The sequence below is a fragment of the Chiroxiphia lanceolata genome, chromosome 1 (assembly GCF_009829145.1).
Source record: "Chiroxiphia lanceolata isolate bChiLan1 chromosome 1, bChiLan1.pri, whole genome shotgun sequence".
Classification (NCBI taxonomy): domain Eukaryota; kingdom Metazoa; phylum Chordata; class Aves; order Passeriformes; family Pipridae; genus Chiroxiphia; species Chiroxiphia lanceolata.
In genome coordinates, this window is record NC_045637.1 from 24,428,937 (window position 1) to 24,452,118 (window position 23,182).

Here is a 23,182-nt window from a genome sequence, read left to right on the forward strand (position 1 = left end):
TCATGGTTGCTGGATCAGGATTAGATGCTATGAAGAAGGATTTGAAGATAGTGAACAGCATCTTCTCTGCCTGCCTCCCAAATTATGCACATCAGGCACATGCTAGACAAATGCTTGACAAGTGCTGTAAGAAGTGTTGGTGGCTCATTATCCTGTCATCTGCTGGCTACACATTCTCACTAATTACAATACTAAAACTTGACTATCGGGAGGAAAAGAATTGGATGTAAGGTCAAACCTCTCCATGTAGGCCAGAATCCAAGTCCGTGGCTAACACCTGAACCACTGATGTGCCAACATCAGCTCCTTCTGGCACAGACACCTCATAGTTAGAAGACATGAAGAATGGAACATTATCATTGACATCTGCAAAAGGAGGTGATGAAGATCATGATAAGAAAATATTTGAAGACTTTGTTTTACTGTGCTGATTTTTTCCCCCCTGCAGTTGCATTTTACTTGGAGAAAGAACTCACATTGTTCATAGCAAGAAGCAATCCTACTTTGGGTCTTCCCATTCTTGTGGTAGCTGACAGGAGGAATTTTTAAAGACATTGAGCAGCTTCTGGGAGATAGTGGCCTAATCTCAGCTAAGATACTAGCTAAGGATTTGACCAGCAATATTCTTACACTAAGTCCATGAATGCCAGGACCAGGACCAGTCTGTAAAGAGCTGGTTATCTACAGCAGTAGGTAATTTCAGTATTTTAATAAGATTAACATACAATGAAAATTAAAATTGCAGACTCTATAGAGTAGTCAAAGAATGTGTTTCCTGGCCCTTGCAGGGCAGTATAGCCAGTGTTATGTTAGGCTATAGGACCTAATGATTATTTAGGGTGCAATTGCACATTAGCCTCCCCTCATCTAACTACTGGCCAATGTCCAAAGGAAGCATGCTGATCTTTCCACTCCTGTCATCCTGCTCCAAGCCATGGTATCCCCCTTCCCATGAACTGGATCATGTGGTCCTGTGTTGACAGTGCTCATTTGGTTGCTCTGAGTGAGACTGAATTTCTTGAGAGAAAAGGCTAGCTGTGACCTGACACGCTCTGCAGCTCTGTGATCATCAGATCCAATGCAAGGGATGTGGTGAAATTATGCAGGTGAGGGAAAGGATGGGCTGATCTGATAGTGGTGACCTGCAGTCAGGTCAGATTACGCACAAGGCAAAGCCATGTTAAGCTCATATCAGTGCTGGTCTTGCTTGTCTTCCTTGCCTGACCCCTGTGGAGACCCAAATCGAAAAGGCATGCCCAGTATTTTGGAGGGCCAGTTTCTGGCACATTTTCTCCATAAAACTGCTGTGTTGGACAAGATAAGCACAAAGGACACGCAAGAGAACCATGGCAGCCCTGACTCAAATCCATTTAAACTGCACTGGAATCACATCCTCCTGCTGAACCCACAGCAAATCGGTCCAGGTTCCTCTTTGTCTGTAAGGTGACTAAACTCAGAAATGCTGCACAGTCCCCTATATCTTTTTGCACTTCTCACAGTTTAACAGCCACATTTGGAGAAAGTAATTTTCCTGTGTCGTGGCATAGTGCCAAGACAGAGGAGCTGTAATGACAGTTCCTTGGCTCCATCTCTCTTTGTCAAGGGCAGACAAAAAATTTAACATCTCATGCTGCAAACCCTAAAGCACACATTTTGTTTTACTACTGCCACATGATTCCATTGATTCTAACATCTATTTGCAGAATGAGTGTCTTAAGTTAATTTTTTTTAAGTTGTCAGTGTGGGCTCCCATAAATCCCAATTTTCTTTCTCTCTTATGTGCATAATTGCCTGTGGAAACTTCTATTCTAAAAGTCTATTTATTTTCCCCTATTTTACAGAAGAGAATATGTCTTGTTAGAGAAATGCTTCAGCAAATTCACTGAGCAAGATAAGAAAAATAAGATGATATAAAAAACTTCCTTTTCTGTGTTCTTGTGCATAAATAAAGGACAATTCTGCATATGAAATTTTCTGCTGGTTATTTCTCTCAAAGTTGTTTACCTTACTTTGTTCTCCCACTAATGTATATGTGTATGTGTAAACACTTTTTTGTACAAAATACTAGGTTACTCAAAAAGGATTTTTACTTGTAAATAAAATGAATTTTCTGAAAAATTCTGATACCGATAACTGCACTGTAGGAAAAACTTTTTGAGATAGGATCCATAAACTACGAAGAGGCACTGACCAGGGGGACTTCACTTATTCAAATTTTCATCTGAATGTCTACTATCAAAAGTAACTCCACTAATCCTTCAAAAAGCAGGGATTAATATCAGATTTATAGTTTTATGTGGATCTACAGGAGTAGAGCCTTACCAAAAGATGCTACTATAAGGATTAAATTTTTGAATATTGCACCTATCGTAAGAACCCTCACAATTTTATTTCTAGAGCTTTAATCTCAGTGTGCAATAGAAAATTCTGTATGTAACAAAAAACCCTAAACAGACATCCAACACAAGCCCAGCCTATCTATGCTGTTTCAATAGCACAGACTATTTCCAATAATATTCATTTCCTTTCAATAGCTTGGGAACAACTATTAGATTTCTCCTCCTATCAAAAGAAATTCTTTCTAATTAGATTTATAGAATCAGTTGTCTAAACATTCAGACAGTCCATTTTTGCACTATCACATTTCCACATTTGATAGTGGTACTTAGAAATCATCTTAAATACACCTTTCAGATTACTGCACAACCTTTTACAGTACAGAAATGTACAAAGCCTTCTTAGGTGGCTTGGCATTTCATAGATGTTACCTTAATTCATGACATTATACTAAAAATTACAAGAATATTGTTCTGAATAAGCTGTTCTAATAACAGCAAAGCTTACCTGTTATGTTCACACAAACAGTGGCAAAGGAAGCTAAAGGAGTCATTGCTACATTTTGTGCCCGGACTGTCAGGGTGAAAAACTTAGTTGTCTCAAAGTCAAGTGGTTCAGCGACTAGAAGAGAAGCAGATCCATCAGCTCTGTTTGGCTTCAGATAGAAACGAACTGGCATGTTAGTCTCTGGAACTTGACCCTCCTCCAGATTATACGTAACCCTGGGATCACCAAGAGGGGATGTGGCTTTGATGGTCTGAAGAAGAAAAGAGCCACGACATATGTTCATGAAGCACAGGATTGCAAATGTTACATGTTCAGTTTGATGGCAAGAACACACATGCACATATGTCCTCCAAGAACATACACGCCTATATGACTTGGATAACAGACAAAAGAGAAAGAGTTTACAGAGCTGAGTTTCATTTTACAACATTTAGGTTCGATGCAGGTCTTTAATCAACAAGAAATTTACCTGCCTGTAAGTGCGCCAAGCAAGAATTGCACCACTGGCTAAAGGAAATCCCTTCTTTCTCCTCCTTCCAAAGAAAAAGCGATCCAAAAGGAGACCATTTCTCCATCGAGTTGTACATATTACCCATCACGTTACAGGAAAAGAACCTAAATTGTTTGCAACTGCTTGGATATTACATGCAGGAGGAGGAAGGCAGGAATTATCTGGCAATTTATGGAAGACACTGTCCTTAAAGAGTAAGTCTGTATGGGTTAAAAAGGAATTGATTTGAGTTAAAAAAAGCCCAAAGCAAATTACAGTCATTCTATGCTCTAGTGCTGAATGAGAAAAGCTGCAGGAAAGAGGCAGGCAGGTAGCACAGGCCACTGAGGATGGAGGATGGAGGAGCTGGCCCTCGGTGGGAACACCCAAGGATTTCCCACACTGGCAGGGCACAGGTTTTGCTTCTGTGGGAGCACACCCTGGTGGCCATTGGTGTAAGTAAATCACTGGGAAAACTGCTGCCAGCTGAAATGCCAGCCTATTCTGCAACAGGTGCTCCTCACAAACTCTAACAGGACACACAGCAGTGAAGGCGGATAAAGGAACTGCGATTGAGTAAGGTTGAAGAGTGGGCAGAACAAAACAGAGGAAGAAGTTGAAATGAAGAGGGAGGGAAGTAATCACATTTTTAACATACCACTATCTTGGTGTCACGAACGGTGTTTTCAGGGATGGTTACCCAGTATCTGTTCTGCTCCCACCGTGGTGGCTGGCTGAGTGCATTAGTGACAGTGACCGTCAGCTCCACGGTGCTGCTCCTGTTCCCGCCATCTGTCGCTACAATATAGCGGCTAATGCGAGTTGTCTACGAAACAAAGAAATCAGACAATATCTGCAAACCATTTTGTACAAAACAGGAGATTGCAATTAGTGGATTTGCAGTGGATTTGAGGGGTTGGAGGTTGCTATGTTCCAAGCAGAGTCTCATATTACCTGGGGTAGTGGGCAGTTCACGTACACCCAACCTGTGCTGGGGTTGATCTGGAAGTATTCCACTTGATGCTCTAACATTGAGTATGTGACAGCAGCATTCACACCCTGGTCACTGTCATGAGCTGCAACACGGAGGAAACTCATCCCCACTGGAGTGTCTTCACTAAGGAAGTCTTTGAAAAGACAAAGGTAGTGTCAGCAGGTCTGATCTAGTTTACCAGGCTGTGTGCGTAAAGAAATACCCTTGTAAAACGTCATAGTCCCATTCATGGCAGATTAAATGTTTCTGTAATGAGGCAGGTTACAAAGTATTGTCACCAATAGAGTGTCTGAAGTCCTCTTTTAAATTCCCTCTCCCCAGCCATGCTGGGTTGTTAAGCGAGCTGCTAGTGATGCAGATTTACTGACACTGCTGCTGCCAGCACTTGTGCGTCTCCACAGCTGGCTGCATGCCTGCTGCTTCGGATCACAGCCCAGGCTGCTGTGCCCAGCTGATGATAAAGGCAGGTTGGCATCAAAGGGAACTCTGTGTGAATTGAATTAATCCTGAATATCAGTGGTGGCAGCAGCACTGCCAGTGGGAGGCAGTAGGTAACCACAAAGCATGAAGACTCAGGTCATGCCAAAGAGGCCTCCAACACCCCAGTGTTTTGGAGAAGCCCCCCAGGGCAAGGGCAATGATCATTTTATACCTGTCTCTTTCTTTAGGTCTCACTCCCTATTCCTAGCAATACAGCTGACACAGAGATCATGTCTTTGTGCCCAGAGTTCTAGGCATACCGTTCCTTCTTTGGACTTGCTTGTATCTAAAAATCTGGTGGCAAAGAGTCACACATTTGAAGTGTTCATTGCACAAAAGAGTAATTAAGTTTGTCTTCCTAAAGCCTGATTCCTGTAAGGGACATCAACAAAATGATGGGAATTCATGAGCAGTCAGTTCCTACTCCACTCTGCAAGGCACAACTTTATATGAAGCTATTGCATCCCTGCTGGCTGTCTTTCTTCCACACTCACATTTTTACACTGTTCTCATCTGACTTTGGTCTTGTTCTTCCCTCCATTCTCAGCCATCCAGTCCCAATTCCTTGTCCAAGCAGCTATGGGTGCTTGCCTGGTCATGGTTTTGAGCCGTTTCCATGTACTAAGGTTCCATCAGCTCAGTGTATTGAAATGGTCCTGACAGGGTGAAGGCTCATGCAGTTGGGTTTAGACAACCCAGTCAGTCTATTTAATCATGGCTTGCTCAGAAACTGTTTCATATCTTTGATCTCCCTTGTATGCGTCTCCTTTAGCATTTTTGAGGTGGGACAATCAGAGCTGCATACTACTTAAAGTGGAGCGGTCACGTTTTCTGTTTTGGCTTTCTCCCTTAATATCTGCAGTCTGTGGCAGTGGAGCAGTAAAACTTTAAACCACAACAACTACTTTCTTCACGAACAAAAATTAACTTCTCTTAGCCCCTGTGTCATTTAATTGTCCTAGGATTCTTGTCCCTGGTATGTCAGTAACAGCTAAAGCTAATCTCAGAAGAGATTACCAGCACTAAAATAGATTCATGAAAATTGAATTAATTGCTAAGAAACACTGTAAAATACCACTCTTTGTGTGTTTATGCTGTGTTTAACAGTCAAATTCTGTTAAATTGCACTGTAAGAAAAAATACAAAATTACTTGAAAGGGCTGTACTCTCTCATTTCATGTGCTTTGCTTGCTGCTGGCATAACTAACATTTACTACACCATCCCTACTGCAGGGAGTTAAGCATTTCTTTAATGTCTGTTTTGCAGGCAGATGATAAGATGCATGGCTAAATCAGGGATTTGACCAACATCCTAGTGCTGAGGAATAAAGAACCAGCAGTTTCCAGAATGAATACAAACCTCTGACTAATGGCATTTGATCTTGTTAGAGAAGGAGCTATTTTTAATTCTGTGACGTACAAGTATTGATTACTTATGTATAGATGCTGGCAAAATGCTATGCATAAAGTGACCTCATTATCTGCAGTTTCGCCATCTCAAAGTGCTGCCTTTGCTTCAGGACCTTTGCTGGTACCCTGTGTTCATGGAAAAAGAAAGAAAAACTGCCCATTCCTCAGAAGTGCTGAATCGATCATAGTTACCAAATGCAACCTCTCAGCTTTACAGCTTTTGAAGTAAAAATACTGGGCAGTTTCACCCGAAGGACATTTGACAGTAGAAGAAAAAGGTTGATCTTTGCACAAACATTGTCTTTACCTCAGTGACTTGTCTGCTCTGCTCAAAAATATTTCTCAGAGATCATTTCTACTTAATTTCTCAGTGCTGCTTTGGCCAGGCTTGCAGAAAACACTGGTAGGAATGTAGAAATGGCTATTCCCAATCTGCACATTTTAACCAGTTTGGCACTTGGAGTTAGTCTCTGCAAAATACTCTAAAAAATGCAACACAATATTCTTTCTGTCCTTCTGCATAACTCTGAAGTGTGGATGTATATTTTACCTATTTCCTAGCAGGTCACTTCTCCTCCTTGTCAAACATCCAATCTGTTTTTGAACCCCGCTAAGATGCTGGCCTCTGTGATGCTGAAGACAACTTACTTGTGAGCCACCTTCATTTTAGTAAGGTATTGGTCACCACTTTGCCCTCCATGACATTTTCATGCAACTTGCAAACATCTACAAAATGGAGTTGTCACATTCATCATCAATTTTTTGCCATTTTGAGGCAATTATGCAAGAAAGGGCCTGTTCTAGTCCAACAGCTAGAGAGTATGCCCATAATTTGTAGATGACATTAGAGGGTCCGAGTGTAATGAAGTGCAGGATTCTACTGGAGAAACATCAAGTCAAATTAAATGAAAGACAAACGAAAAGCACATTGTGTGGGGATGAAGAAGGGAATGTCACCAGGGTAAACGGGAGAGGCTAGCTCAGCAGTACAGTTACAGGAGGCATAAGGGGCTCCCAACCAAAGGCAGCCTAGAAAGCAAGGATTTCAGGCTGTTTGACAAGAGATAAATGCCACTTCACCCTATTCAAGCAGAGGTGCTCTGCTAAAGAGACACAGATGACAATTGTACTTCTAGTCAGGTTTGATGAATTCCCAGCTAGGATGTCATGTTTTGTTTTGGAACATAAAATAAAGATTCAGCATGGAGAAAAGCTGGGCTGGGAAAAGCTGCAAAGGGAAGGGATCAGATCTGCTTCATCTCTAGGAGTGAAGACAGTCAATGTTTTTGAGAACTGCAATGAATAAAGAGGACTGATCAATTCTGTGCATTTGCACTGGTGATGGTTTAAGCAGTGACCGGCTTAGTGGGTAACAGAGGAAGACTGGTCACCTAAAAAACTGACCACTGCTATAAGGAACTACTAACCAGGCTCACGCGGCAGTACTGGGACAGGTAGTTAAGCAACACTCACATTGATAGCGACTGTTCTCAAACTTGGGATCGTTGTCGTTGATGTCAGCGATGAGGACGGTGATCTGACACACGCCAATCAGCGGCTCCTGTGCCTGGTCAGTAGCAGTAACAGACAGCATATACTCCCTCTGCTTCTCCCGGTCAAAACTCTGCATGGTTCTGATGACTCCTGGGAACACAGACACTCCCTGTTCTGCATGTCACAGCCTTGGGACTGAATTTGCAGAGAGGGATCTGCACATCTCCTGCACAAGAGGAAGCTCTGACTGCACGCAACAGAACTGACAAGCTTAATCCACACCAACCCTGCAATGCACATCTTGGACAAGACCAAATCCAATTCTCCCATCTCTCCTCTCCTCATATGTCACCTGCTGCCAGCAGTCAACAGCTTTCTTTCCTGCTGCCCTGATAAGGAGCTTCAGTATGAGCACCTTGTGATCTCATGGCTCTTGGAGCACAGAAGGGCTTTCTCCTTCTCATCAAAAGGTCTCTCTTAGGTTTATTCCAATGATAGTCAAGTAACTGAATCAACTCATTACTGCTTTGAGGAAGAATCGCACCACAGAAGGCACAAGTGATGTGGCCAAAGTCATCTCTACTACAGGAGTTGGAGGCTGTCTCATTAAACAAATTAAAATTAGGCAGCTCCATCAATCACATAGTTCCATGGATAAATCAAACAATTTTCTCCAAATTTTCCACTTTTTCTCCCTACTAATCAAGTCTCTCCTTGTCTCTACTATTTTCTTCTGGTTAACAGACTTCAAACTGGCCTTCTTGAGATCACTTCCAGACTTACATGTCTACTATGCTCAGGTCCAGAGGTCTGCAGCTCTATTGTAGGCCCTTTCAGTGTCCTGTACAGTACTGGACATGCCAGTACCAAATTTTACTGTTTTAACTGTAGAAACTTCAACGAAATTTATGACTTTGTCATTTGAAATACATCATACATCAAGACATCACTGCCGTGTTTTGGTATGAGGGTTTTGCCTCCACTGCACTGGATCTCCTATTTGTGCATGAGATGAGAAATAAACTGTGGCCATATGGAAGGGAAGAACAAACTCGGACTGTTTAAATCACACTTTCTGCTCTGCACTTTCATAGCTACACTTGATCCAATAGGAAGGTAAGTGACAGGTTTTTATCTGCTTATTGAACTGGGGTTTGTTTCCCTACTTAATTTGCATTTGGGGCCCCCAACATAAGAAGGAAGTGGACCTGTTGGAATGAGTCTAGAAGAGGGACATGAAGATGATCAGAGGGCTGGAGTATCTCTCCTATGAAAACAGACTGAGTTGTGATTTTTCAGCCTGGAGAAGGCTCCATGGAGACCTTATAGCAACCTTTCAGTACCTAAAGGGAACATACATGAGAGCTGGAGAGGTTCTGTGGGCATGTAGTGATAGGACAAGGGGTAATGGCTTTCAACTGAGGGAGAATAGGATGAAATTCTTTACTGCGAGAATGGTGAGGCACTGGCACAGTTTGCCCAGAGACGCTGTAGGTGCCCCACCCCTGGAAGTGTTCCAGGCCAGGTTGGATGGTGCTTTGAGCAATCTGGTCTAGTGGAAGGTGTCCTTGCCCATGGCGGGGGCATTGGAACTAGATGATCTTTCAGATCTCTTCCAAGCCAAACCATTCTATGCTTCTAATGATTTGAATCATTACAACCTTAATTTAATCTAATCTGTGTGCATGGCTAACCTTATACTCTGAACATTATCAAGGGTTTATCCTATAAACTGTTACAGCTAACCCTGCAGTTACACTGCTAAAGCATGAGCCCACATGAACACACTCATACAGTGGCATTTTCATTACAAAAAAATGTCATTTTCATTTTATCTCAGCAACCCGAAGCTACTGACCTGTGTCTGGGTCAATGCTGAAGCCTAGGGAAGCTCCATCTCGGTGCATTAGCCCATACTTCACCTCTCCATTGACGCCAAGGTCTGCATCATAGGCTTCTACCTGTAGCACGTATGTGCCTGGAGGCTGATTCTCCAAAACCCAGGTGCTGTCACTGTAGTAAGCGCACTAAAAACACACCCAAACATCTGACCCTAAATATTACACAGAGCCACATGAAATTGCTGCACAGTGTCAATGTTTTTTTTCCAGCAGGCCTGAGGAAAACTCAGAAGAAAATCACTATTATTACTTATGCTTACAAAGAAATAAATCTCTAAGGGAGAGGAAGGAAAAAAGGAGAATGGAGACTTTACATTTTCTGTATGAAGAAAGTTGACTGCTGTTCACTTAGAAGTTCATTCTGCTCTGCACACACAGTCCCTTCAGCCTGCCAGAAATCACCAGTAGCTAAGGAAAGTCTAGAACTCCAGTTACGGATGGGAAAAGAGTATCTGCAGAAAAACGTCTTACCTCTCTGAAGACAGGCTTGTTGTTATTAATGTCGTTAACTCCTACAATAACCTCAGCAAAACTGCTGAGAGGGGTGGGTCCCCCTGAGGCGTTGTCATCTATCGCAGTGATGTTCAGGGTGTATTGTGGCCCTTTCAGGTTGGGTGGTGGGTTTCTGCGGAGCTTAATGATACCTAAATTTGGAAGCATAAAGCGTCATTTTAATTTAGGCAGTAAACAAACAAAATGAAGCGAGCATCACATTTCTCTGCCACTGTATTGTTGGTTCAGTTTGTATTTTGGTTGCAAAGCATGGGAATCCATCATCCTAGTCTGCACAGCCTTGGGCCAGGATCCTAGGTTTTGGGTGATAGTTGTATAACAACCATCATATCAAAGAACTAATCCTCACTGATACGAAGCATTCCCAATTGCAGATTATACGAATATGGTGCTTTCTTATGGTTTTTGACATACAGGAGAAGCAGAGTCAACAGAGATTAGATGGTAAATAACTGTTTTCTAAAACCTCTTTCCTTACCTTTCTGGCTATCCAGTTCAAAGTTGCCCTCCTCATTGCCTCCTGTAATCAGATACAGCAGCCCATCTCCATCAGGGTCCTCTGCCCGAACAGTAGCCACCAAGGTGCTGGGACCAGCATCTTCCGAAAGGAAGGTTCTGTAACTGATGGACATACAGGAGCAATGGCAGCATGTACAGTATCAGATGAACCATTGCCATGGTAAGCATTAGACAAAATTATACATTCATTATGAATGTGGTTTTTTTTCAAGCTTTGGACATGCATTCATGAAATCTTTAATTGGCTTAAGATGCAACTTTGGTCTTCTTTGTTCAGCATAGGGTACTTACTTTAGGATTGCAATCCTACACTTTTAGTATACATAAATTCCAAAGATCTTTTGGAAGATATCAATATGCACCATACTACACTGTACTGCAAATCAGGATCACATACCTCCTAAAGCTGAGAAAAAGGACATCTGTCATAATGTGTTTCTTATGTCCCTATATATTAATGGAAAGCATCAGATACTACAGAGGTGAATGTAAATTGATGTTTTGTAATTAAATATACGTATTATCGACAGGAAAGAAAGAGGAATCTTAAACAAGCAAGGCCTCATGAAATTAGCTTACAATACAATCTGTTGATGGTAAAATTAAGTTTTAGTGTTTGCTAACTACCATTGTTATCTGTCATCTATTCATACATGGATAATCATTTAGAGATCTAGAAGTCAACGTCATCAAAATCATTCCCTGCATAATCAGGTCTCTGATTTATTCTGTTCTCCCTCTGTAAGTATAAAGTGAATATACTGGTATCACAACTGGTGTATTTTTTTTTAATACAATCTGGAAATGAAAGTCCAACTACTAAAGCCTCTCTATATAGAAATTACCCTCCAATTTCAGTGGTACTTATAGTTGCACAAAACAACAAGTGATTGTTTAGCCAAGTATTATTAAGGTTACGCATATGAACAGCATCTTTTAAACGCAAAGCAGGAGTTCACGAAGCCTTACACAGGCTGGGAGAAGACGGGAGCCTCATCATTCACGTTGGCCATTCGAATCCGCACGGACGCCGTCCCTGTCCGAGGAGGGTGTCCTTTATCAACAGCTATCACCACAAACTCATACATATGGTTTGCTCGCTCAAAGTTCAGCCTCTGGTTAGAATTGATGACCCCGTGATGCGTGATGGAAAAATCAGTGCTCTGGATGAAGTAAGTGATCTCAGAGTTGGAACCAGAGTCGCAGTCTGTTGCAAGTACTAAAGAGAACACATTTAACAGACTAGTCATACTGTAAAAGAGGTTTGGTTATGCTATTTCCTATAAAGTCAACTCTTTGTTTTTGAGAACAGGCATCACCTAAATCTGTTTCATCCATAAAAGTCTCTTTTTAATGATTAGAGTCTGGAAGCTTAGCAGGAGGCTGGGAGTAAAAAATCAAAACAATTCTTCCATCCCCTTCAACACAGCCTGAGTGATCACAGCTAGGTGAGTTTGCAAAAGAGCTGTGATCCCAATACTGCACAACATGTTTTGTACAAACAGCAGTCAACACTGGTAATTACCACACAATCAATATGCACGTTGGTTGAATATTATCAGTCATAAACTGTGTAGTCACTGTCTCTGGGGATGCCGTTCAAATTTAATTAGCTTCCAGCTATGTTACAGATAAAGTACTTTTTAATTACCTGGTGCTTCAAGGTACAAAGAGTGATTAAACATTCCTCCCCAGTAAGTGTTTATTCAGTATGTTGGGTGTCCCATCTGCTCAGAAGCAGCAAATCAGCACAACAAAGAGCTAGGGCTCACAGCATGGCATCAAATGTGATTTTTAAGAGTGGGAGCTCACATCTCTGTGGCAGTAAATCTACATTATATGGAAAAACTGTTGTTTAAACATGTCTTAAAATGGCTTTTGGTGGTCTCTTTGCAAACACATGCTTCTTCTTCCCAACACCCCCCATGACAAGTGTTATCCCATGCAAGAATGTCCTGAGAAGATATCCTGAGGTGTTCTCATTGGCCCCTTTTAACCCTTCCTGTTGGTTGTTAACCCCTTCCTGCAACCTGTAATTGGTTACTCTGTGAATCCTCCTAAGCCTATAAATGTAACACCCCCAACAATAAACTCCCTCTTGCCTCCTCTCCACACCGGTGTGCTGTCTCTGTGCCGGCCATGGAACCACGCGGGTGGTGGAAGGAGGGGAGGGCACCTCTCCCCTCCAGGCGCAGGACCTGAAGAAATCCCTGATGCTGGAGTTCCCTTTCCCTATCCTTCAAGACGTCAGAATGGTTCCTCAGATGGAAATGGAACTAGAACTGGGCCGCCCCACGCCACGGGGGGAAAGGGATCCAGACATCTCCAATTACCCTGCAATTTTTCTAGCCAAACAGGAGGCTTCACATCATACCCCCACTCCTTATTCTACCAGGAGGATGCAGCCACCGCAGTAGCACACAGATTTCTGGAAGTGGACCAGTGACTGCAGTGTGTGGACACCCTGGCAGGGAGCTGCAGTGTCATCCACAGATGAAACAACAACCTGTCTCTATCAGAATATTAACTCAAAATAGGAAATGGAGAGAGAAAGATTTCAAAAGTACACAAATACTATTCTACTTATTTGCAAAAAACCTCAGCAACATCTGCCTGTGGAAAGTTACTCATCTTTGTGTACAAGGACATTTAGGGGGGTTGTAACACTTTGTTTAAAATCTCTCCAAATCCTGCTGTGTAAACGTTTGTGTGTGTTACAGATTACAAAATCAGGGGCTTTAGAGTTGATCACTCTCTTGCTGTACTGAAAGACAAAATATATTAAAAATTCAAGAAAGTTTGAAATGACTGTGACTTAAATCTGGTTAAGTATTGTTTTTAGAAAGACATATTTGAGTTGAAAAGTTCTGATTTAGTCTACAGTCATTAGTGAGCCATTGTAACCATTCACAAAAATATATTTTATGTGCTTAACTATCATACTTCCTTTCACCCAGATGTTTTCTGGGAAATAGGGAATGTGATACTTACTTGTACATTACAGGAACAAGCCTTACTTCCAAATAGCAACTGGGAATTCTATTCCCATTCCATTTAATTCCATCCTGCAAACTGATGTACATTGCAAAGATATTTTGAGGATCATATAGCAGCCACAAGCAGGTCTGTGCTGGCTTTGCCTGTGTTCTGAGCTAGTTTAGTGCAAGCTAGCTCCAGCTCAAAGCCTCATGTGTTAGTACAAAGTTGCCAGCTCCAACTCTAAGCCTTGTTTTGCTGGCATAGTGATGAGGCTGAAGGAGTACACTAATCCCTGCTGAGAACACCCTTCCATACTTTTCTCATCATAGCATGTTTGCATCCAGAAATCTTAAAGCACACACAGTGAGCACAAACCTGCCCATAATGACTAAGTAGATGGATTGACTCAGCATAGCATCTGCACTACAAACATGATACAAGCCAGACTTCAAGTGTGCTAAAATAAAAATGGTTGACAATTAAAACCTACATTTACATTACTAACAGTTTTAACAAATGCCACATATCACACTACCTTCTTCACTGCCATCAACAGCAACTCACAAATGCCCAGAATGGCAAAGGCTGTCTCATATTTGTATTTATTTTTGTTTGTGGAACATTCTGAGGTTGCAAAATCCCACCCCTCAAGGAACTACATCCAGGGTAAGAGCTGTTTGTCTTTTTTTCCCCCCCTGAGATAATACTTTTTTTGGCAGTCAGAGTTAGTGGCACAGATCTCATCCAGCACAGGGTACAGGTGACTGCCCATACAGCTTCCTTGCAGCCACTAACAACCCTGTCCAGCCTTTCAACGGCAAGTGAATGTTCACACGCTCATTTCCACTCATTTCCACAGTGAAAATAGCATCACTATACTTCCACCTCACATTTTCTTTTTTAAGATGGCTCTTTCTCTTGAAAACTTGCACATGTGGCAAGACAACAAAATGGGATGCAAATGCACAGCTTTGCCATTCTGCTTGCTTTGGACATCGTGCACACATTTTCTCCCCGCAACTAAGAGTATTTTGATCAGCTTTACAAGTTTCCTGAAGAGAAGAGCATTCATCTCTTTAAGGAAAATCACATGCTTAGGAATTAGGAGTTGATCATCCTGATCAACTTCTTGTTTCCCAAGAGCCATTAAACCAAAAAATGAAGTACAAGAAGCTCTGAACTCTCTTGGTAAGCATTAGAGAAATCAGACCCTGTAGCCCCCTTATACAAGGAAGCTAAGTTTCTTATCACCACTACAACCTGCAGACTTAAGCTCCAAATTTAAGAAATTTACATTACTGGCTTCAGAAGACATGTTAGACGTAAATTTTTGCTAAGTCTTGCTTTGACACATATCCATTTTCACACAGTTCATAACCCTCAAGGTCTCAGCCTCTCTTCCCATTACTACCCCAGTACCTGCCCCTCCTTTCAGTTTGAACGCTGACAGTGAACCTGTAAGTGTTCTCCCTGTTTCAGGCAGAATACAGCTATGGTATGTATCACAACACATCAGACTACCTCAGATCTTTAGACATCTTGAAGGCATTTAACTGACACCAGTAAAACAGGCTGGAGAATGGGCTTTTGTTCCCTGCCTGTTGGTCTCTCGGGACTGACAGAAGAGATGCAACATCACCCAAGTTCACTCTTTATTTGCGCAACCATGGTATTTCCTTGAAGACTTTGTTGGACCTTGGAGCTAAAGTTATTTCCAACAGCTCTAATCTTTCAGCAGGATACTATTCTAGCCTCTAAAGTGTCATCTGTGTACTCAGGTTTTATGTGCAAGTATCACTCAGCTGTGCTAAACGCAGCAAATGTGGGATGATGACTGTTAAGCCACAATCATAAGTAAAAGTTCACAGGCTTTCCAAAGTTTTCTCTTTTAACACTTTGCAAGTCAGTCATACAGCATTAATACCTATTTGATAAAACTATCTGCCTATTTAAAAAAAAATTCTTTTCCTCAACACTTTTTTTCTTAACTAGTTGCAGCTGTGTCTGGGACACAAAAAGATTACCAAGATTAGTTGAAAGACAGCTACAACATTTAAAGGAAACAAGCTATGGCAATCCACTAAGTCACTGCCTATCAGCTGCTTTAATGTCTCTTGGGTACCACAAGAACCTTCCTTGGGCACAGCACAGTGATCCTCACATGAAGACACTCACAACTCTACTTCCAGGATATCTAAAAGCCATCTATTACCTCCAGGAAAGCTGCCATCCACATCTTACAAAGGCAGTGAGCACTTACTCGTGGCAAGAACATGAAAACGGAACAAACTAACAGGTCTGTGGCAAGACTGAAATGAAAGGCAGTGGAATGGTCCTCACCTTGCAGTAGAGATGTGCCAACAGGAATGGTTTCGGGAACATTGTCTCTGCTGTAAATGGAGCGCTGGAATTCAGGAGAACAGTCATTTTCATCGGTGATATGGACCATGACCTGAGACAAAAGGACATGCTGAGAGGAGATTTTAGCTTCTACACTTCAGAAAATGGGCACCTTGTTCTAGACACTGCCGTGGCAGTTAGTGTTTTGCTCTCCCATCCTTACACCTCCAATACTATTTTTCTTACATTACTCCTGTATCACAAAGAATTACTTTCTTCTCCAGTTCCAAGCAGATGGGAGGCAAAGCCAAAAAGAAATAACAAAAGGTATTTGCAGAGCATAGATCTGAACCTAGGTCAAACCCCAGCTTTCTTCCTGTTCTATAAGGTCCCCTTCCTCCCCAACATCCTCTCAAGTGTCCTAGGCTATCCACCAGTGTAACTGGTTCCACTAGTAAACTAACAAAGATTGCAGGGACAGTGGGTAGGATGCCAAGTGATTCATGTACCTCAGTCACACTGCTGAGAGTGCTCTCAACTTCCATGGCTTTCAGTAAGAGATGATAGAGATGATGTTCACTTTCGTAGTCCACAGGGTGGGTCAGGCTGAGCTCTCCGCTCTCTTGCCTCACCCTGAAGAGCCCAGAGGGATTTGTCAGCAGAGTGTACGAAAGAGGCTGGCTCTGGAAAGAAACAGCCTCAACAACTGCTACTCTGTAAAGAATGAGAGAACAACTCTTTGCTTCCAGACAACAACAATAGCTGTCTCCTGAGCACCTAGAGGAGGAAGATGAGGAGGAGGAAAGGTGTCTTGCTCCCTCTCTGTTGATGCTTGCCTCAGCTTGCATTCAGACTGGAAATCCCTATGCTACAGAGAGTTGACCTACCCTCTCTTCTCTCACCAAACTTATCCGCTGACATAGCAGGGCTGGGATAACAGCCCATTTTAACCCCCACTAACATTAAAACGTCTTTTTCTTTCCTATTGTACCCTTCTAAATACTTGACAGTAGTAACTAATTTACCTTCAGTTTCAGAGATAAGTGACCCACTATACTTCTGAGTTTTTCTGAAGTTGTATATTCAGAAAAGGAACAGGTTCAGAGATGGATGGGAAACCCATGAAGCACAGAGCTTTTCAGATCCTGCTGTCCACCTTGGCAGGACATGAAAGATATGTTTGCCTCCATACAGTGACTTAGGTTTTGAAGCTCCACCTCTCATACCAGTCTCTGACCGTCATGGCAATACACTTTCAGCTCGTCTCACTGGAAGCTCCAGGGAAGGAGAAAAATTTCCCTCCTCCTCCCCATTCAGTCCCTTTTAAGTGGGGCATCTCCAGCAATTTTTCCTACTTCATCAGCTTATTTTGAGGTTTTCTACTCCTTAAAGGCCCTATGGCACTGCTCCACCTGCTACTTGGTGCCTTAAAGCCTATTCTGCTCTCAAGCAGCTGAATAGTGACAATAAAGCCAGAGCCAGCTCAGGAGCATCTCCCCACTGTGAACTGGCGTAGCTACTCTTCACGCAACAGCAGAGCCCCTTGAAGACTCAGCTTTATCTATTTGCACTTCACACTGGTGCTGTTATCTCAAGAGTCTGGCAACAACTTGTCTTTCTAAAAATTCAAGTCAAATGGGACAGGAACAACTCCAAATCTAGTTAATTAAAAGTCTACTTTTCAAACATTCATTTATATCTCCAGGAGATGCATAGCCAGTAGGTTGGCTGTTCTAATTCACAATGCAATGTGCTAAGATCCCAGAAACATTAAAATAATTCCAGCATCCCAGACTACATCCCATGTTCCACACTGGAGACTCTGGAACACCAGAACAGGCATAACTTTTAGAAAACACAATGTTATTTCAAAAGTGTAATAGGCAAATGCATACTTGTAGCCCTGAGTAGCAAAACTACAAGTTTCACTCTACTGTGCTCTCTCTAAATTGAAGCTCCTCTGAGACTGCAGGGAGGGAGCTCACCTAACAAAGTACAACTTACTTTTCTCCTGCTGGAGTATTTTCAGGCACGAACACACTGTAGGACATGTTAGTGAACTGTGGAGGTCGGGAGCCTGCCAGGATAGAAATGGAGGCATAGGGGCTTTTGTTGCCGTACTCATCGGTGGCTTCCACAGTAACCACATACTCCTTGTTCCACGCCAAAGGCAAGCCAGTCGTCATGATGATGCCAGTACCCTTATCCACTTGGAATCGTTCTTCACCACCTGTCAATACATTTACAAAGCTGGTCTGAGAAATGCCCCACAGCAAGAACATTTCCATCTTCACCATTTTAAGGTAAACTATCCTCAAATCATCTGCCTGTGTCCCTGCATGCATTTCTTTTTTCCTCTCCAGTTGTGTACCTTATCTGTCACCCACACTGTGTTCTGGTGACCAGTGCAGTGTAAAAGAGAAAAGAACATGTAAGAAATGAAGCCTTAAGCTAACAGTAAGGCTGCAATCAATTTAAAAATACAAGTAAAGCAAAGAAAATGGCAACAAGAAAGATTCCCATCCATGTAACTCTTACTTAAAGCACTTGCAGCTTCTACTTTCTGTACCTACTGTATCTTTAAGGATTCCCCAAGGGAAAAATCTATCAATTAAATTGTAAAATGGGAACTTGCTAAGAAACATCTGCAACTTAACAGAATTTTACCTTTTTCTTCAGAATAGACCTACCTGCAATGAGTGTGTAAGTTATCCCAGCACTGGCATTTTCATTGTTACTGTGGCGTGCGACAAGCTGGTAGATGAGAGTGCCCTTTCGTGCATCTGGATCCACACGTGCCAGGTAGGGGTATGGGTACATGGCCCAGGACAGGAGTTCATCTTCTGGGGCAAAGAGTGTCACATGGCAGAGGTACCAGTCATTATCTGCAAAAGATGCATGGATTTCTGGACAGCTTGTTCACAAACTTTAGTCAGGAATTTTCTGATCTTATTCATTAGTATCTGTAAAAATCTTCCACTGCAAAGAACCCATGGATAATTAATTACAGTATTTTTACCTCTAGGGAGACCTAAGTTCAAACCTTTTGGACTCACATCAAGTCGCCAATAGATGCTAAAGGTTTATATGTGCTTCTTGAAGAAATTTTCCTGAGCACATTTGTGTTCCAAAAGAGGCTTTGGGATTTGACTTCAAATCAAAATGAATATATTACCGAATATATAAAATAAATTTGAATGAAAAAATAAACTAAATGTAGGAAGGGGGGAGTAGGAAATACATATGAGAAATGCATGTCTTCTGTCTGAAAAAATATCATCACATACTTGAACAAACTGCATTGAGGTTGCAGGTCTGTTAAGGACTATACCACTATCAAAAGAAACACCCACCGGTGTACTTGTGTCTCATACAGGAAATCCTTGATCTCTGCCTTCAGCCAAAGCCACATTTCACACACAATGGAAGAAGACAGGACCACATGGGCAAAAACAGCATCAAAGCAAGAAATAAGCCAGAAATTCCAAATAATTTTAACTGTAGACCTCAGGGATCTGATACTAAATAAAAGACTACCCACAGACAGAGACATCTGCTAATAGGCAAGACCCGTATTGATGAGCAGCCTTACCCCACAGTAAAAATATATGCTGGGCAAATTTCCCAGAGGTCATCATTCTCAGGAAGGAAAGGACTTAATTGAAGTTTTGTGGGGTTTTAAAAACATATAAAATCATTTAAGACATGGTTTCTTCAGCTAAAGGAAATTCTTAGATTACATGGTTTCTGGTTTCCTAATGTGCCAACACTGCTTACACAGGAACATTGGTTAATTTTTTTTTTCTCTGTATTGTTGTGTAAGACAAGGCACAACCCACAGCACGAGCCAGTGGCTCATGAGAGCAGCTGTAGCAGTCAGTATTTTTTCTATAGCTGAGAGATGGGGCTGAGAAACACGTCTTAATTAAGCCAGCTACAGACAGCATCCTTTCGGTACAGCCAAATAACAGAATGAAAGCTTTTAGGCACAGAGCATTTAAAGATATTTTTGTTCATTCATTGGTCTAATTCAGGCAGTTCTAATTTCTGCAGAGATGAACATCTAGTCAAGCATTTTTCCAATTTAGTCAAACCTAGAGAATTATTTCAAAAATTATAATTATACAGATTATTCCTTAATATTTCTTCATGTAGGTGATCCAAGTGTTAAATGCAATTTAATAAGGAGGTCCTAATCCTGCTGTAAGAATTGTAAAACCCAGTTAAAGTCTGCCCTAAAACAGAGCTTTTTGTTTCAAAAAAGACAGACAAGGGAAAAAATTTCACTGAGTTCAGGACACCAAATCAGGGGAAATATGTGTGTGGTTCAAATTAACCATGATTTTCTGGGCTTTTAAAAAAAATTCACCCTCCTTCTCTCTGAAATGTGTATTTAAGTAGAAACATAGAAGAGTTTAGGTTGGAAAAGACCTCTAAGATCATCGAGTCCCACTATTAACCTGGTACTGCCAAGTCCACAACTAAGCCTGGGAATCCCATCCCTGGAAGTTGATATGGCACTCGAGGACATGGTTTATTGGTGAACATGGCGGTGGTGTTGGGTTGACAGCTGGTCTTGATGATTTTAAAGGTCTTTTCCAACCTTAATGATTCTGTGATTCTATGAAACCATGTCCCTAAGTGCCATATCCCTTTTAGATAACTCCAGGGAGGGTGACTCAACCACTTCCCTGGGCAGCCTGTTCCAATGCTTGACCACCCTTTCCATGAAGAATTTTTTCCCTAACATCCAATCTAAACCTCCCCTGGCACAACTTGAGGCCATTTCCTCTTGTCCTGTCACTTGTTACTTGAGAGGAGAGTGACCACTCCCTTGCTACAACTTCCTTTCATGGAGTTGTAGAGAGTGATAAGGTCCCCCCTGAGCCTCTTCTTCTCCAGGCTGAACAACCGAAGCTCCCTCAGCCTCTCCTCACAGGACTTGTGCTCCAGACTCTTTATCAGCTCCGTTGCCCTTCTCTGGAGTCACTCCAGCATCTCAATGTCTTTCTTGTAGTGAAGAGCCCAGAACTGGACACAGAACTTGAGTTGCGGACTCACCAGTGCCAAGTACAGGGGAAGAATCACTGCTCTGATCCTGCTGGCTATGGTATTTTTGATATAGACCAGGATGCTCTTGGTCTTCTTGGCCACCTGGGCACACTGCTGGCTCATGTTCAGCCCTCTACGAACCTTGGTAAAATTGTGACACTTAGGAAAGCCTCGGATCACCTTCTCATGGGGTGGCTGAGGTTGGCAGGTACTTCTGGAGGTCATTCTGGTCCAACCACTCTCAAGCCAGGCTACCTAGACCTGGCTGCTCAGGACCATGTCCATATGGCTTTTAAATATCTCCAAGGAGGGAGACTCCAAAACCTCCCTGAGCAACCCAGTGAACTAAAGTTCTGAGGACTGGATTTCAAGAAAGATGTGGACCAGCTGCCAAGTGTCCAGAGAAGAGCCAAGAGCACAAACAGAAAACATCAGGAGAGGTGGAAAGACATGGAGATTTTCAGGAGACTACAAGAAGTATGCCAACATTGCTATAAAGTGCTGAAAGACTGATGTATGAAGTCAGTCAGTTGTTCCCCAATCTGCAAACCAAAAAGTAACAAACTCTCATTCTCATCGGCATTAGATGTTGTGAGTGGGATCTTGGAGCATGTTTTTCATTATAAGGATAATGGAGCATTTGATAGTGTCCGGAGAGGTGAGACAGCATCCATCATTGAGATCTTTAAGACCTGACTAAACAAATATCTTCTGGCAATCATTTTGTTGTTGCAAAGCCTGCCTCTAGGCAGGGGCACAGTACCAGCAAGACTGTTAAATCCTTTCCATCATACATTAATTTCCCTGCCTTTCAGCTTTTGCATCTCATTGATTTCTGAGGCATACGTGTCCACATGCCACTCATTCGCTTGCAGCTTGAGGGAACTCACAGCATAAACATTCTTTGGACCATGTGTTTTATTTTGCTGTTTGCTTAAGGGTAAGAAGTGAGGGAAGGAGCAAACACCACTCTAGAAACATCCAGTACCACACATGAAAGGAAAGACATGGGATGAGGCCAAACCTGGAGGGCTGTGGTACAGCAGCAAGGAGGAATGTCTTTCTGCAGCTGAGACCTGGCTCACTCCTTCATACCCTCAGCATTTATTTCAGATTTTCAGGCTTGAAGCTGTTTCCTCCATACAAGTAAACAAAATTTAAATTGAAGCAACCTGCAAGCATGCTGACAAAACAGCCTGGGTTATATGCACACAGATCAGAGCTCTAATTCTAGCAGGGAATAAATGGAAGAAAAGATAGTTACAAAGAGCAGATCGTAGTTGAAGCAAGTCCAAAACCCTAAAAAAGCAGTGTTGAACATGGTCTGGAGACTAAGACGGGGTCAGTCAAACAGCACGAAGTTCCCCTATCACACAGAAAGAGCTGTTCAGAAGCAGCACTACGAGTATGGACATTTCTGTTCTGGTAGCTCCCCTTTACGCACACATCAGATGTGAGAAACTCAAGGATTTTAAGATGTTACAGACACATGACAATCAAATACTATGGAAAATTACCACATTGACTTGAAACAAATCAGTGAAACAAAACCAGTCTGGATAAAGTAGATTTTTTCCCCAGCAGTGCACTATTTTTTCAGCTGCCATAACTGGAAAGACGTTAACAGATCAAGCCAACAAATCAATAATGTTTTATTTTGTTCCTGACACAACCACAACATCCGATTAAATCAAAATGCAACATCACTATGTTGCAGCTCACCCATTTTGTCAATATGAATCACCCGCTGAAAGGAAGGAAATAATCAGGAAACCAGGCTCTATAGCCTGTGAAACAAGACAATCAACAGGATAAAACACCTGGCACCACACATTGGAAAGAGTCTTGGTATGATCAGTCCAGAAGATAATATTAAGGAGGGCTGATTTCCCTGGAGGTATTGGTGTATCCCCAAGGCCTCAGCTTTAACTTGTGCTAACATTTAGGAAAGGCATGTTAACAAAAGGATATCAACCAGTCACCAGTTAAGAGGAACCTAAGTAAAAAGGTTAGGATGTAGAAAGTGCAAGAATGGGGCAACTCACCACACAGCCACCCAAGCAGTGATGAGCTGCGAGGTTTCTGCCTTTGAGGGCTAAACACACTTCACCAGATCAGAGCAGATATACCTGCACCATCCTTAGACAAGAGCATGAAAGCAAAGAA

General features: G+C 42.1%; 1 protein-coding gene across 1 annotated transcript in view; it reads right to left on the reverse strand.

Moving 5' to 3' along the window:
- Positions 1 to 18,824, reverse strand: part of LOC116799488 (neural-cadherin-like) — a 42,512-nt gene extending 23,688 nt beyond the window's left edge. Inside the window, exons 1-13 of the mRNA XM_032712676.1 lie at positions 18,655 to 18,824; positions 17,969 to 18,194; positions 16,474 to 16,678; positions 15,965 to 16,076; positions 11,615 to 11,864; positions 10,605 to 10,747; positions 10,085 to 10,257; positions 9,571 to 9,739; positions 7,692 to 7,862; positions 4,289 to 4,461; positions 3,993 to 4,160; positions 2,845 to 3,094; positions 239 to 366 (exon numbers count right to left, since the gene is read on the reverse strand). Of these exons, the coding sequence (XP_032568567.1) occupies positions 239 to 366; positions 2,845 to 3,094; positions 3,993 to 4,160; positions 4,289 to 4,461; positions 7,692 to 7,862; positions 9,571 to 9,739; positions 10,085 to 10,257; positions 10,605 to 10,747; positions 11,615 to 11,864; positions 15,965 to 16,076; positions 16,474 to 16,678; positions 17,969 to 18,194; positions 18,655 to 18,784 (2,298 nt within the window). The 5' untranslated portion in view covers positions 18,785 to 18,824. The remainder of the gene's footprint in view (positions 1 to 238; positions 367 to 2,844; positions 3,095 to 3,992; positions 4,161 to 4,288; positions 4,462 to 7,691; positions 7,863 to 9,570; positions 9,740 to 10,084; positions 10,258 to 10,604; positions 10,748 to 11,614; positions 11,865 to 15,964; positions 16,077 to 16,473; positions 16,679 to 17,968; positions 18,195 to 18,654) is intronic.
- Positions 18,825 to 23,182: the final 4,358 nt, after the last annotated feature.